At 31.7% G+C, this 16,595-nt stretch overlaps 1 protein-coding gene and 1 long non-coding RNA gene across 3 annotated transcripts in view; both read right to left on the reverse strand.

Moving 5' to 3' along the window:
* Positions 1-1,044: 1,044 nt before the first annotated feature.
* LOC134260603 (uncharacterized) lies at positions 1,045-5,760 on the reverse strand. Its single transcript, XR_009990578.1, has 2 exons — positions 2,841-5,760; positions 1,045-2,810 (listed from the first exon to the last, which is right to left on the reverse strand). It is a non-coding gene; the product is annotated as an uncharacterized LOC134260603 (long non-coding RNA).
* A 31-nt stretch (positions 5,761-5,791) lies between these two features.
* The window catches only part of LOC134260590 (GRAM domain-containing protein 2B-like), a 28,452-nt gene continuing 17,648 nt past the window's right edge, over positions 5,792-16,595 (reverse strand). For both annotated transcript variants that reach the window (XM_062743137.1, XM_062743146.1), the window contains 12 exons: positions 14,675-14,719; positions 11,989-12,076; positions 11,691-11,794; positions 9,893-9,988; positions 9,571-9,660; positions 8,385-8,435; positions 7,695-8,064; positions 7,185-7,242; positions 6,868-6,909; positions 6,449-6,559; positions 6,137-6,242; positions 5,792-5,926 (listed from right to left, as the gene is read on the reverse strand). In XM_062743137.1, coding sequence (XP_062599121.1) covers positions 5,834-5,926; positions 6,137-6,242; positions 6,449-6,559; positions 6,868-6,909; positions 7,185-7,242; positions 7,695-8,064; positions 8,385-8,435; positions 9,571-9,660; positions 9,893-9,988; positions 11,691-11,794; positions 11,989-12,076; positions 14,675-14,701 — 1,236 coding nt within the window. In that variant the 5' untranslated portion in view covers positions 14,702-14,719 and the 3' untranslated portion in view covers positions 5,792-5,833. The remainder of the gene's footprint in view (positions 5,927-6,136; positions 6,243-6,448; positions 6,560-6,867; positions 6,910-7,184; positions 7,243-7,694; positions 8,065-8,384; positions 8,436-9,570; positions 9,661-9,892; positions 9,989-11,690; positions 11,795-11,988; positions 12,077-14,674; positions 14,720-16,595) is intronic.

Below are 16,595 nucleotides of genomic sequence, written 5' to 3' on the forward strand. Positions count from 1 at the left end.
GCACAGAATTATGTATCTTAGTGTAGTCTATTTGTGTGCCAAGTTATATTGAAATCAAACCAAAACTGTAGGAGGAATAGCATTTTGAAAAATTGTTTCCAGACAGACAGACAGACAGACGGACGGACAGACAGACAAACGGACGACGGACGCATTACTATCTCATAAGCTCTTCTGGTCTCTGACCAGTAGAGCTAAAAAGATATGACAGGAGTCCACAAATTTTTCGAACAACCTTCGTATATTGAATTTCAAGTCATTTGAAATACTTGTATTCAGAATCTTCAATTCTGAAAGAACTATATGCGGTATATTGCATATGTTTGCCCCCACTAAAGTCAAATTTTGAAAACTTCCTGAAATGTGCTGAATTCAATAAATTGTACGAGAAATATAAGTTAACAGAAAATATTATAGTTCCAGAGCAGTGTATTCACAATTTCTGTTTTTATGACGTCACAAACTAGTTCGATTTTATATCCTTTTTCAGAAAGAGGACAAAATGGACAAAATTTCAACAATTTAAGCTTTAAAATTTATAGAGCGCATGTGTGTTCAGGAACAATATTGACATATTTCATTGATATCATCATTCTACACATTATATCAAAATATTTATCCTGAACACACATGCGCTCGGTGACTTTTATTTAAAATATCGACGAAATATGTACATTTTTCTGCAAAATTCATAAAAAACTGAAATTTACGTCATATTTGTGACGTCATTACGTACATATGACGTCATTATTTATGAAATTATTCAGTGCTTTGAAGTCAGCATATACTCCCCTGTTTAAGGACTTAATTAAATATTACTCCATCAAAGTTTGATTTTGGGGGGCAAATGTTGGTTAATACCGCATATAGTTCTTTGACAATAAATGGCATTATGCATATACTTTTTCCATGTGTATTTACAAGAGCTTGTACGGTGTTATTATAAATGATAACTTTTCATAAAGGAAGAACTAAAATTGATGCTGCATCTTGTAAGCATAAAACCTAAGAAGTGGCTGTAATTTACCAAGCAATTACAAAAGATTTAAAAAACAAAATAGTTTATTTCCTCAAAATTTCACACAAGAGCATCATGGCTCAAATCAATATAATTAGGATTACAGCACAATCAACAAAACAATAAATAATGACTCTTTGTCTCATCATAATGAAAATTCTTATGAACTGCAGTTGCAGTAGCGAGTACACAACTAAACAAAGTATTTTTCTATACTAATTATGTCTACTTCAGTTTATCTGTTTCTATGATTGATAGTTATGACAGAATCGACACAAAAAAAATAGAAGCTTACAAATCTTGGATGGATCTTATATTTGGAATTTTTAAGTACAAAAAACCTTCAATATAAATTGAATATGTTGTATAAGTTTATACACACAATGCCATGACAATTAATCCTAAACAAAACAAATTACTGACATGGAAGGTCATTACTAACAATATAACATGGTTTGTGACAAATGGTTCCTCTTTAAGAGATGTGGTACATATTTACACTATACAGATATGTAAGGATTCTTCGTGAATTTTTGAACTTTTCAGTACATTGTACATATTCATCTTTTTATATGGTCAATAGGTTTTTCTTTTTTGGTTACAAAGGCATACATCATGTACAATTGAAAGTATCTCAGTTGATGAACTGAGAAAAATCCAAAGGTTTTAAGATACTGAGGGTAAAATTCATATAGAAAAATATGGTTAGTATGGAAGTTCAACAACACAAACATCAGTCTACAATACTGAATATTGGGTTTAATAAGAGATCAAATCAATCCAGCACAAACTGGAAACCAACTGGAAATTTTAATTTATTTAAACAATTGAAGGTTTGAAACTCCTTGTCAAAATGAAGAGTACAAGTAATGATCTCATCATTTGTTTCCAAGATCTGAAACAGGTGCATTTCTGAATGATTTGTTACAAATAAAAACATTATGAAATACAATTTTGTAGACTAGATTTTTATAGAAAATACTGTCTGGATTTAAAAATGTTTTTGCAAGAAAAATTTAATTTTGTATATATGTAATTGTGTAAAAAACAGAGTTTTTAGGAATTTTTTTTTCTTTTGCACAAAAACACAATATTATTACAACATATACATAGGTCATTAAATTTTGCAATTACTGTGTATGTAATTTGAACAAAAAATATAGAAACAGCTAGGTTTTGAGTACCAGGTAATATCTTACAAACATCTGATCTTCAATGCATATTTTCCTGCATTTTATTTATACATGAACAACATCTACTGTGGTCATGTAAGTTTTAACAACATGCATGCAAGTGTATGATGTCTTAATAGATCTAAGAGCAAAATTATTGTTGTTTTTTTTTTTAGTTAAAATGTATAGTACTGGTAACTAGATCTTAACCTTAAATAGGACAATGGATTGCCTGAATGAGTATCACCATGAAAAACATGTAACAAAAGTGTTTTACCTGTGATGAATACACAAAATACACAACATATTGATCAGAAATAAAATTAAGATTTTTTTTACATTGTCATTTGAGTTTCTTTTAGAGTTTTTATCTATGTTCATGCTCTTAAATACTTAGTTTATGCCCTATCTACATAAAAAATATGCATAAAAATCTTCAAAATCAACAGAAAACAGCAGGATTGTTCTAAATCTATTAATATTAGCGAAAAATTAATGACAAATTGTAAAATACACAAAGAACTGCAAGTCATGCATATGAACAGGAGGTAAACTTAAATGCTGTTGCTCTGCTACAAGTTCATCAATTTTTTTAGCACTTACTCATCATGAATATGTATCTGAAAGCTTTATATATGCACCCAAACAACAAATTCAATAAAACTGAAAGTAGCTCAGTTGTCTTGCCAAAACAAAAGAAACACCAACAATGTAACAAACTACAAATTAAAACCACCCCACAACCCTCTCCAAACAATAACAAGAATGATACATGTATTAGCAATAATTACAATTTTTTATAAAAAATTATTTGCAAGTGCCCAATTTCCTTCACAAATATTCTTGGGACTCTTTGGAATGAAAATATAGGAATGGCAATTGTATAAATTCAAATATCAAACACAAATCTTTAAGACAACATAAAAACCCTGAAGACCCAAATCCTGATTATTCTTGCACATGCATCCCCACCACCAGTTAAGAAAACAGCTCAATGATGAGAAGCAGAAACACAAAAGAACTTTAGATTTTTTAAACATTTACATGCACAATCAAAACTTGAATGTTTTATTTCTTTTCTTTTTATTTTTTAAACATAAATATTCAAATGAATCCAATAACCTATTCATATTTCGTTGTTTTTAAAACTTGTCTGATATTTTCCTCAATATTAAGATTTCCTTACAAACCATGTACTTTATATTTGTATAAGTACAACTTAGGTAAACAGAGTAAAAATTTGGCTCTTAAATTTGTTTAAAAGTTAACATGATGGCACAATGCTGATTTATACTGATTGAAACATTGTCATTTGAGTAAAGGTTTTATAATACATAAATGGTGTATTAAACAAGTAATCTAGCTGTGAAAACTGCTAACATCATCACTAGAATACATCCACTCACAGAATGTGTACCTGAGGTCAAAAATATTAAGCCATTGTGATGTGGTGGGTGATTTAAAATACAAAACAAAAAATATGGCTGATTGTCTGCTTGTAAACATTGCATAATTCAAATGCAGGGGCTGTCATGTGTACTCATTGAATTCTGTTATGCTGAGCAGAAAACTTGTATGAAAAATGGATTGTTACCATCAAAAAGGGGAAAATGAAAAACACTATACCACATGTATACAGTCACAAAATTTGCCTAAAATGCAAATGACATTTGAGAAAATTCAAACAACATCATGTACAATACTGATGGCTTGGTTTCAACTCTGGTGCATATTGGAAACAGAAAGCTTGTTCTCAAATTAAAGTGTCAAGTCTGGTAACTTAATTCAAATCAACATAATTTTAAATAGATGTAGATGCAGCTCACAAAGACAAGTACAACACTGTCCAAAAAAATTAACAATAAAAATGCCACAGCACATAAAATTTCAAACACTGATAAATAGAAGCTTCCTACAAGCTTCTAATAGCATTTCAATGCTATTTTGGACATATTATGTTGAAAATTGAGAAGATGCAAGCTTTTATTCCATTTTGTTAAACAAATGTTGAGGTTGTTTTAATCTTGGAAAAAAATGATTTACTGCAATTCCAGATGGAGATGTTTAAATGAGAAAGAATTGCATAATAATTTTTTTAAAAAAAGTTTTGTGTTACATGTATATTATTAGAAAAAAGCAACCCATTATGAAAACATTTCCTCACGACCAGTTATAAAAAGTTACACACAAGGTCAAAATAAAATTATCATTGTCCTAATTAATTTATGGCTGAAATTTGTTATAGTATTAAGGTTGATTAATATATTAGTAATATTAAGAAAATACACTGTACACTAAAAATAACTTTAGTAATTTTTATGGCACATATGTAAATAGAAATTCTAATATGTATATTCCATGTTGAGAACTCTGAAAATCAGAGACCCCTTAACATTCCTTAGAAATGTTTATCAATACATAATTTTAACATGTTTAGTGAATTTGACTACCGTACATAATTTATTTAAATTTAAATGCATATATATGCATGCTAGTAATTCTATTTTAAGTGATTCTTTTCACAATCACAGGTTGCTGCAATAATGTGCCCCCTCAGATATATCTTAATAGCTAATGTTTTCAGGCCATGTCAGGCAAAATGATCTGCTTTTAAATTATACTTAATTTGAATAAGATGCAATTGTAATTCATGACCAACAACCTAACACTAAAACTTGTTAAAATTAAAAGTGCATGTTTTCCAGTCAGCCCCAACAAACACAACTGGTCACACTTTGTGACTTGATGTACTGATATTGCACTTAAATATAGGAAAGGTCTTACAAAGTGAAAATGATTTTTCAATATGCTATTACTAATGCATCAATAAATAAAAGCATTAAATATAAGTTTTAAAGGGATACATCAGTCTATCTTAACCATAAACAGGATGTCATATGACAGTTCTATATTGATAGAATTCTTTTCTCTAAAAATTACATTTTCCTGTCAAATATGAATTCATCAAAAATTGTTTTAAGTACATGTACCAGTTTTAAACTTAAACTGAAATTTAATAGAAAGTATCTTTTGCATTTAAATACTATACAGAACTACAGGATGTAAATCCTAAAAATAAAATTATATAAATTTCTTTGTAGCAGCAGATCAGAATTCAAGTACAGTAATGGTGAATGTGAAAAAGCTTTGTAAATACATACTACTCTTGGTGTATATAATCACATTCTTTTCCGGTGAAAAACAGCTAGAACAGAACAAAAGCACATTCCATAAACATTTCTGATTGCACGCAATAAACAAATCAAAGATGGCAGGCTTAACTTTTGTGACCATAAAAAAATAATTATCACAGACTTGATGAAAAAGGTTGACCTTAGAATATATATGTACATGTACATACAGGGAAAGTACACAGTATTTTCCACTCACATGTAAATAGGACATCATTATTCTAAGTAATGACAAATAAAAATGCATAGAGCATTCACACATCATGGATTTTAAAAAATAAAAATCCACAAACAAGGAGACAGAAGCACACTCTCCAAGACTTTTTTCTCTAGCCCTGGTCTTATGTAAGTCCACTTTATCAAAGATTGATGACACACCCTGTATGATTCCAAAGATTGATGACACACCCTGTATGATTCCAAAGCAGAGGACGTAGGTGTTTAATGTATGACTATACTTTGGTGTTTTTGCAATTCTCTTCTTTGGTTTGACAATTGTTTAAATTGCCTGTTGTTGTTTGCAAAGATTTCAGATTCAAACCAATCTAAAATTTAAAGTATTATTAAGTTTGTATAAAATGTATACATGTAATTATAATGAAAATTTGGAAATAAAAAATATTTTTTCCTTCCAACTTTTCAACTGCCATTAAAAGTCACCCATTTTAATTTCAGTCAATCTTTGTACTGAACAACATTGTATACATGGATTAAGGTCTACTTTTATTTTAGGAAACAGAGCAGAGAAATCATACCTCCTCTAACATGTGGAGATTGGCCTCCAGGACCTGGTGAAGTTGTTGTATAGTGGCCATGTGGGAACTGGCCTGCAGTTCATAGAAACTGGAATACAGATTGCTCCTACAAAGTATTACACAAATACAGAAAAGGACATAAAAAATAATCAAATGCAGTGTTTTCTGCAAAGTTTTATATTTGACATCCAACTCAATATGGTGCAGACTGCAATAACAAAATATTTAAGCATTTTGGAAATTTGGTGTTGGCTATGGCTCAGTGGCCTCCATCTTAAAAAGATGGTCAATAAATTAATAAAGAAAAGGTACCTCCAGTTCTGTTTGGCCACTGGGGTCCAGAATTCTTTCCCATCAATTCTTGCTTGAAGAACCAAGATCTTGTATGTAAGGGCAACAGCAGAAAGCATTAAAAACAGAATCCTACAATGTACAGATTTCAATCCTTGATCCACAATTATACCAGATGACAACAATGATATGCAGAATTTTAAAAAAAATCCTACAAAATACAGAATCCAATATTTAATTCATCTGCAATTTCAGATGAAAAGAATATTATAATGATATTGCTTTTTCTGCAAGCTACAGTCGAAAATATTTTGAAAAATTCTCTATTTACATTTATGTAAGCAATATTAAATATAGTTATATAAATGATGTCCAAGTTCCTTATTTCTGTTTAAACTCGAATATCATTCTATTTATTTCATAATTTTTTTATGACTTACATAACAGAACAGACAGCTAACAACAAATTGGTTCTGGGTATCCTGTAAAACAAAAATCTCTTGATGACATACCAGGACATGTATAGTGATATCAATCAGCAAAGAAAGATTTAAATCTAAATATTATATTTATTACATGTATGACAAAGAGCTTTTAGTCATAATCAATGTAATGTACAAAAAGTTCATGGTGCAGAATTAGTGCATGTGGGAAAAAGACGGTCATGTTTACCCCCCCCCCCCCCTTTTTTATCTTTTTTTCCACATTTAAAAAGGTCAAGGCATTCTAGTCTTAAGACAAAGTAATGAATTCTTACTTTTGGAACTTTAAACTTAATTCTGAAAAAGCAGCCATCATTTTATGCACTTCAAAACCTGTAAAACAAAAGTGTAAAGAAAAGAAGGTTAACTGATGGTTATAATGACACATATATACATGTACCTCTGGTAGAAGCAGGGTCAATAAACTTTCATTTTGGCCCAAGATAATTTCAAGATGGTTGCAGAAATTTTATGATTTAATGTATAATGGGAAAAAAAAGATTCCTTTGAAAATATTTTTAAAGCCAAAAATGTTCTTAAAATTGTCTAATATTAACTTGCAAGACATGGATTTTATTCAATCAACATGGAATATTAAGAAATTTTGTGAGGTAATGCACATGCATTGACAGTTTTAATATCAACTGTTTTTTTTTTCATCTGCTAATTGATATTACAGTAGATGTATTTCCTTTTACAAAGCATACTTCAAGAAGATTTATTATCTTAAGTATTGTTTCAGAGTGACTAATTGCCCAATGAATACCGGTACATGTACTACTTACATTCAAAAATATATGGAATGTTAAAAGCACGAATCACTGGTCCCTTGCCTTGATCTTTTCGGACTGAGGTCGGGGATTTGCCATTTTCAAGAAACTTAGTAGAGTCAAGTTTATCACTGTCTAATTTATCACAAAGATTGCACACGCCCACATCAGAAGAGTCTGACGTGACTATATTGTTATTTTGATTAGAGCTTGAGTTGGTGTGGACAGTCTGATTATCACAGTTAACGCATCCCTTGGGATATTCCTCGTGACCCTCTGGATATTCCTCACGACCCTCGGGATCTTCCTCTATAGAGCAGGCTTCCTCCTCCTCCACTTCGTTATCACACTCTGATGGCCCAATAGAGAATACAGGAGTAGAGACCTACAATCATTTCAAAATTTGTTATGTATTATCTTTGAAACTTCAAATTCAGTTAATTTACTAAATTACAGTGTAAAATTAAATTCTTGATACATCAATCCTTTTATTAGAATCCATTATATGCTTGATTAACCCTGAATCATTTTTCTCCTGGCAATTTTAATTATATAGATGTCATGGAGTTAAGCACATATGTACCGAATTTTCAATTAATGAAAAGAACCATGATGTAAATGTGAGTTAAGCAATAAAAAAAGATGCAAAACCAAATTAAGATCAGTCATTAGTATTGCATTTAATTTGATCTTTGATCTACTTACAGAGGCATTAAGTACTGCAGTTTCTTTTAGAAAATCAAATGTATGATCATTCTGAAAATTAAAATAAATACAGCTAAAGCCAAATTTTGTTGAAAGAAAAGTACTGAAACCAAAAGTTACATAAGGCTCTACACAATCAAAAAGAATTTACATGCAAGGCCTCATCAAGTGTTTCACACACACACACACACACACCTGTAAAATATAGTATCTGATGCAAGAGTTTAGTTATGTACATCCATTGACTCATCATCATTGCAAGTTTGGCATAAAGTAGAGCTTTAGAGCTTAAAGTAACTTGTGGACCTGTTCAAAAAATACTTTGTCCATTCACCTTCAAAATATAGGTCACAGGTCACATATAAAGTATGTATATGAACCATGAAAGGTAGTCAGCATATCTACTGTATTCATCAATCACAAGTTTGTCAAGGAAGGATTCATTATTACTTAATCTTACCACTCATCAAAAACAGGTCAAATCAGCATGTGAAGTATGACTGGTAAAAATTAGCACCACTATAATACATCCATCATCCTTTCAGTTTAATCAAACTAATGTTCTTAGTACTATACTTGGGCATGGATCTGCTCCATGCCCAAGATTAAGACATTAAAGATTTTAATGTGCACATGCACTCATACATTTAATATAGGTAAGATAGTCATCCAAACTAAGATTGATCCAGCAGTCCAAACCAAAATTGACGGTGACAGCATCCCTTATGAATTATCTATGCAAGGAAGGACTTCAAGAATTCTTAGTAATAGCCACACATCAGAAAATTAAGGTCTGATGTAAAATCCAAAACACATCTGTCATAAAGCATCTGTAGATACAGCACATCTGCAAGTTCGTATGCAAGGAAAATGAACCTGCTTCATGATGCAAATGCTTACAAAGGGGATGTAGAATAATAAAGTAACAAAAAAGAAAAGTAGAAAACTACAAGGGGAGGGGTGAATTTAAACAAGAACAGAATGTTTTACGATATGAAACAATTAGAAATCATCCATTGCTTTCATTTAAAAGTCTTACAACACAGTGCCACATTTAATGTACAAAAATAAAGCATACTTGTATATCATTCCTTTGGGCAATTAACAACTTTTGTTTTAAGCTAATATCTATTCTAAATGTACTATTACATTACATTCATTTCAAAATCAGAAACTTTTAAATTACCTGAATTCTTTTGACAGATTGGGTTTTCTTCCATACTGTGTTTATAAACTTGTATGCATTGTCTCTCATGAGAAAAGATCCAAATGTATACTGTAAGTAAAAAAGATCTTTAAATGACTTCCGTGTTCTATATTTTTTTCAAAGGTTTTACATTTATTATTTAAGAAAAAAAATGTCAAAAAACAACTTTATCAACAATAAAAAGACTAAAAATTAGATTCCCTATAAATACTGTATCTTTTTTTTTTTGTGTGGATTATCGCAAAAAAATTGGTATATTTCGGTATGAGATTTGCACCCATAGACTATGTAGTATGCATACCTTTTCCTCAGCAGTCTGCACACCAATAGCATTTGGAAACACGAGTGCAGTTTTCTCCCTTGTAATGCTGATCACTTTCTCCAGTGGAATCTGAAGCTGAAAAATAGGGAAAATATTACATTGCATTCTTTTACTTGTTTGTCTTCACTATGCATGCACTGCTCTCTGTTATTGATTTAATGATAATTAGGGGTCTTAGACAGAATTGTTTCCCCACTAAAATATGTGTAAGATATGTAGTCATATATAGATACATGATGAGCCTGTTGTCTCTAAAATGGACACACCTACAGGTGTCATTATATTGGGAAACAGGAGAGTCCCTTCTCCTACGCTAACCCAGATTCCATCAAAGTAACTCAAAAGTAAGCAATCACAGCCACAATTATAGGTTTTACATTTAGAAATGTTTATTACAGACTTTTTACATGATTGTCTGTACATTAACCCTTCATTCTCCTTAAAATAAACATTGTATTAGTCAGAGGTAAAACTATTATTGATATTTTATACCAAATGAAACTAAATATTCTTATAGTATTTGAAACAGATAGAGTCAATCACTTCTAAACCTTCACTTGCTGTTGGTGATATTGGAAAAAGAAACCCCAGAGAACATGCTGTTAACAATTGGAATGATATGTGGCATATTGTACTGTGAAGCATTCTAAATGCTACAAGAATGCTGATAACAAAGAACAATTTTCCAATCAGGAGTCAATTTTTGCTCATCAGATTGAAGCATGTCCCTGTAAATTATTTATCAATTCTTTAATATTGGTACACGTAATAAAATTATTTTGATTTTCAGTACTGAATTCACCAAAGCCAATAATCGTGTTATTGTTATAGGTACTATGTCATCATCAACAGTGTAATTAATCCCAGCTATAAGCCCTATTGTTGATTATACAATGTATATTGAATTACATTGCACCTTTGAAGATCTTCCTTTTTACGTGTGAACATTAGCATGCATTTTGTTCATATAAATTTTAAGCTCTTGAAATTTGAAGTGTAGGAATTTGAGTTTCTCTAAATTATTTTAAACTTTTTTTTGTATAAATCCTTTGTATCTGTCATATTTTGTAGTACTCCATTAAAGAACAAGGAAATTTCATTAATTTTGACATTTTGAGAGTGCCCTTCAGAAATAAGATAAGATAGGATAATTTTGTGTTCCTTACATATAATGTACAATATAGCATTACTCATCATATCTTATAAATTGAGCGAAATTCTTATATAGTATTTGTAAAATTTGCTTTAAAGTGTAAAAAAATAGGTACTTTCCTATATAATCCTATAGTAAATGTACCTGTGTTTTGAGACGGTCCCTAAAAAATACCTAGACAGTAGATTTCCCCTAAACTTGGCCTATACACTAAAGTCAATGTAAGCTACATGTGGTATAAAATTAAAGAATTTCTCTATTGTAGTTTTCACACAATAAAACCCCAGTCAGCTCCCTTGAATCGAACTTCTGAATTTCTCTATAGAGAGTAGAAAACATACAATTCCCTGGTCATCAGAATCCTTCAAGAATAGACACCTCTCGGTATCATATAAAAAAAACTTTGCCCTTCAAACTCAGTTTTTACATGTACATGTATTTGCCAAAAAGAATCTCTCACCAATTGGGCCTTACTCTCAAAGCATTCCCCTGACACAGAAATAATTTCTTAAATACAATGTACAATGGAAATGGCAAGGGAACACTGGCAATGTTAATATTTTTTATAGTGTACATACAAACTGCCTCATTCCTAGATTCTGTTTAACGAAGCCTCTAACTTACCCTCCGTCCACGGGCACGTATCTTGGAGTAAAAGCAAATCCAGTTTTGTGATATGTATATGCTACCATGTAACAGAATATCTCCAATATAGGCACATGAATAATCTGCAATTGAAAACCCATGAAACATGATTCTCAACATTGTTCACAGCATCAAGAATGCAAAATTTAATTCATGTTACACATGTATTAATAATACAAGTAATTTTTTTCTAATTTACAATGTTTACTATGTGTTAGGTACTGTACAAGCACCTGGCATAAAATCAAATCACTAATACAATCGTGTAACAACTTACCATTTAGTGGGTATTCCTCTTCAGGCACTGCTTTGAATAGTTTGTGAAATTTATTGTATTTTGATTTACTTCGCAAAGGAGAGGGGTCCTATAAATAATTGTAAAAAGAAAAACAATATAATTAGTGAATTCAAAAAAAAAATTGTACAACTGTAATACAGATCTAGACAGCTAACAAGCAGGTACTGTAAACCAACTTTCATTCACGTGTGAGTATTTTTCGCGAAGTTCGCGAGAGCCTTGCCATCGCTAATATTTCTCACCCTGAACCGGTCCTTGAAGTCTCTGTGTCAATTAACAACTGATGCAAACAACGCTTGATCGTGAAAACTAATTGTCGTGAACTTGTTTACCCTTGCTAAATCGCGAAATAAAGTTGTCGCAAATTAAAGTTGGTTTACAGTATATAATATTTGCCACAAAAAGTGATGATGACAAATGAAAGAGATATCTCATGTGGAGTTATGGTAATAAATTTAATTACAAAAACTCAAAAGCTTTCTGAGATATGGCCCAGAAATAAAGCTTTACACACACACACACACACACACACACACACACAGAGAGAGAATGTATGACCCCGACCTTTAACCTTTTGACCCAACAGAGGTCTTCCTTACGCCATAGGAAGTTGACATATAAAATTTCGCTGCAATAGCTTAAATATTAAGGCTTCTCAAGATATTGCCTGGAAATGAGTTTTATACACACAGACATTGGGTGAATTTATGACCCTAACCTTACCTAAAAATCAATAGGGGCCTCCCTTAGACCATTGAGAGTTGTTGCATTTGAGTTTATAGCAAAAGCTCAAAAGCTTCTCCAGATATCAGGCAGAAACGAAAGTGTTACAGATAGTCAGAAATAGATAGACAGGCAAAGGTTAAAGTGGGTGACAAAAAAAATTACATTCCCATTACCCTTATAATTTATTCTATTTAATGGCAGTATCCATTTTTGCATTGTAAACCCTAAAAGCAATATAAGCAGCACTTTTAATAATTCTATTTTGCTGTGAAAATGTGCTTTTTTGTTATGATAAAGCTGTTTGTAATTTAAACCTTTATCATCAATTAGACAAAACGAATTAAATTTTTGCAGAAGTAAAATATCTGAACAGTTACTCCAGCATCCTCTAGCATCCATTGTCTGAGGTATATAAGGAGAGTAGGGACGTTAACCTAGGCTCTTACTTGTAGGAGTATCTGAACAGTGTAATGTATAGTATTTATATATTGTACAGGATGACAAAAATGTATAATTTTGCTTCAAGAATACATAGCTGATATTGACTTGTAAAGCTTTGTGTATGAATCTGCTATTGGTCGGGTTTCTTTGAAAGGACAGTAAATGAGAAACAGGGAGATCAAGGTCATAAATAGAGAATTATAATACGATTAAATTGCTCTCATCAATATGTGTCTTTGTGGTAAATTTGATATTAAGCTTATCTTGAATAGTGGAAGCACAAAGTGAATGGACAGAGTGAAGAACAGGAAGGAAGGAAGGACTCATTGGACATGACAAACAACTACATGCCCTGCATGGCATGGTCATATTCCTGACCAGTAAGTGTGTGTGGTTTTTTTTTTTTTTGCTTGATAAAACACATGAAAAATGTGTTATCTATATATCATAAGTACATATTTACTTTTTCATTTTTCTTATATGATTAAGATCTTTGTAACAAGAACATGTGTCCATTTTATAAAAGAACTCGATTATGACTAAGAACAAAAACAAACTTTCTTATTTGCATCAAAGTGAAAACTAGAACTGTCCAAACGGGACAAAATACCCCCGCTGGGTTTTTCAGAAGTAAGTTTTTCCTTATAAAGATATGTATCAAACATGAATTATGAAATTTTTCTTCCAGTGACCTTGAACTTCCCCAAATAACCTTGGGTCAAGGTCATGACACACCCCTGGGTCATGGGCAATCTTTGTGTGAGATGAGAACCTACCAAGTTTATCCATAAGAAAGATATGGACAGGACACGAATTATGAAATTTTTCTTCCAGTGACCTTGAACTTCCCCAAATGACCTTGGGTCAAGGTCATGACACACCCTTGGGCCATGGGCAATCTTTGTGTGAAATGAGAGCCTACCAAGTTTATCCATAAGAAAGATATGGACCCGACACGAATTATGAAATTTTTCTTCCAGTGACCTTGAACTTCCCCAAACGACCTTGGGTCAAGGTCATGACACACCCTTAGGTCATGGGCAATCTTTGTGTGAAATGAGAACCTACCAAGTTTATCTATAAGAAAGATATGGACCAGACATGAATTATGAAATTTTTCTTCCAGTGACTTTGAAGTTCCCCAAATGACCTTGGGTCAAGGTCATGACACACCCTTAGGTCATGGGCAATCTTTGTGTGAAGTAGTAGATTCTAATGTTCCTCTGTAAGAAAGATATGGACCGGACACGATTGCACAGACAGACGGACGGACGGACGGACAGACAAACGGACAGACGGACAAGGTGATTCCTATATACCCCCCAAACTTAATAATGATTTATTTAATCTTTTTAAAAGTAATGTAGAAAGTTATTTTAATGCTAGCAGTTTTGAACAGAATGATCTATTTTGCAAAACTTTACAAGCACCTACAGTTTTGGGTCTTATAGTCGTGAGTTCTCTTGTAAAACAGGCCCCAGCATCTCTTCACACCTACCTTGCTCTCCAATTCCTTTGTATTCATTACCTAACTTCAATCAGCCTGAAATAAACATTAAAACAGATTAAAAAAGTATGAAGTCAGAACACAGTAAGTCAGAGTATTGCCTCTGCTGGCATTTATCAATAATTACCAATATACACATATATTAGGCCTTCACATTAGCAGAATGGTCAACTAAATCAGAAAACTAATATTTTCATTTTCAGTCCTTTGATCTCTTATTCCTTATAAATAAATTGTCTTGTCAATTAAATATATGCTGAATGTTTTTATCAGGCAGTCCAGCTTATTTACAGAGTAAATAACAGAATTGATTCAGAAACCTTTCAAAGACCCAAAATCTATACATGTTCTTTTAATAATCCATGTGCCACCAAGCTTCAAAGTAATAACATTCATTTAATTGATTTTGTAAACTTATATTAACATGGATAGCCTATTGCAGCCCATATATCATCTAAAATGAGAAAATTAAAATGCAAAAACATACCCATAGAGTGTCAGAATTATTTTGCATGAAATACCCCACTTCCAAAGTACATGTTTCAAATTATAATAAAACCTGATTAAAAGCATAATGTGATATATACATATTCTAAATCAGAATTACAGATTTCCTGTATTGATCTTTAATTGTAACTAATTAAGAGCAATTCTGGCCTAAAAGGCATTTACAACACTTCCCTTTACAAGACTACTTCCTCTCACTCAGGATTTATGCATTTGTTTAAAAAATATATCACTCTTCTCTTGCCAATCTTTGTAGAAAATTCTATCTATAAAATATCTACTCCAGGGTGTTTGTTTATGTCTTACATTCATTCATTTAGACAGAGATCATATATTAATTGTTTCCATATTTTTAAAAGAGATGACCCAGAACATTGGCATTGAAACTTGACTGTAAATTATTAAACTGTACCTGCTAGTTCCATTACATTTCACAATGCAACACAATTTTTGTACAGTTTGCATGTTGAAATATTACCAAAAAATTTTCTTGCACAGTTAATGGTAAATTACATTCACATTTTCGAGATAGTCCATTCTAGAGCACTACATTTGTAGTTGAAAAAAAAAAAACTCAATAAAAAGGGAGTTCAACACAACAAAGCTGACAGCAGACTAAACACCCAATACTTGTCAGTGAATTTTATTTACACAAGTGTTTTACAGCTCCTGATTCTAGCTCACTTTTTTTAGAACCTCTACAGACACCATTTATATTTTTTTCTTCATTTCCTTCCAATATTTTAGTTTATAATCTTTTATTGTTACAGCTATAGGATATATGTATTTCAATTCCCAGAATTTCTTCCTTACCCATCTCCCCTGTTACAATTATTTCCTGTACACAGCAAATTTCCTGTCATTCCTTTCATAATAAAGCCATGTTATTTAGCTTTAGCTTCTTGAATTCAGTAAAACACTCAATCACACTGCACTGTACATACCGGGTACATATCTACCGGTAGTTAAAAGTATCGCAAACTTGTATCAAAGACATATATAACAGTTTTATCAGTGCATTTTATAGTCCATACATCACACTTCCTTCAACACAGAGAGAGTATAAAACAGCCATAATTAAAGGTGATCAGACTGCCAAAAAGTTGAGGGCTGGTAGTTCATCATTTATTTAGGACATGACTGCAGCATCTGATCAGATTATATACATATACTGACAGCATCATCAAAGCTTACTTTTTTACAATGTAAAAAAAATCAATAGTCTAATGTGGAATGAGTGTTGTATAATGCCAGATATCAATTTTGTTTACAACTCCTTTCATGGAATAGCTTCTGTAAGAGTGCTGGAATATGTACACAGAACATTGTGTAGGACAATTGAAGTTACATATATAATGCATTACTAGGGGCCCGCCCCTTTTCTGTAAGAAATATTCACTTAGAG

This window comes from Saccostrea cucullata, unplaced genomic scaffold, assembly GCF_032062105.1.
Source record: "Saccostrea cucullata isolate Sc308-1 unplaced genomic scaffold, CSIRO_AGI_Scuc_v1 ctg785, whole genome shotgun sequence".
In the NCBI taxonomy this organism is placed as follows: domain Eukaryota; kingdom Metazoa; phylum Mollusca; class Bivalvia; order Ostreida; family Ostreidae; genus Saccostrea; species Saccostrea cuccullata.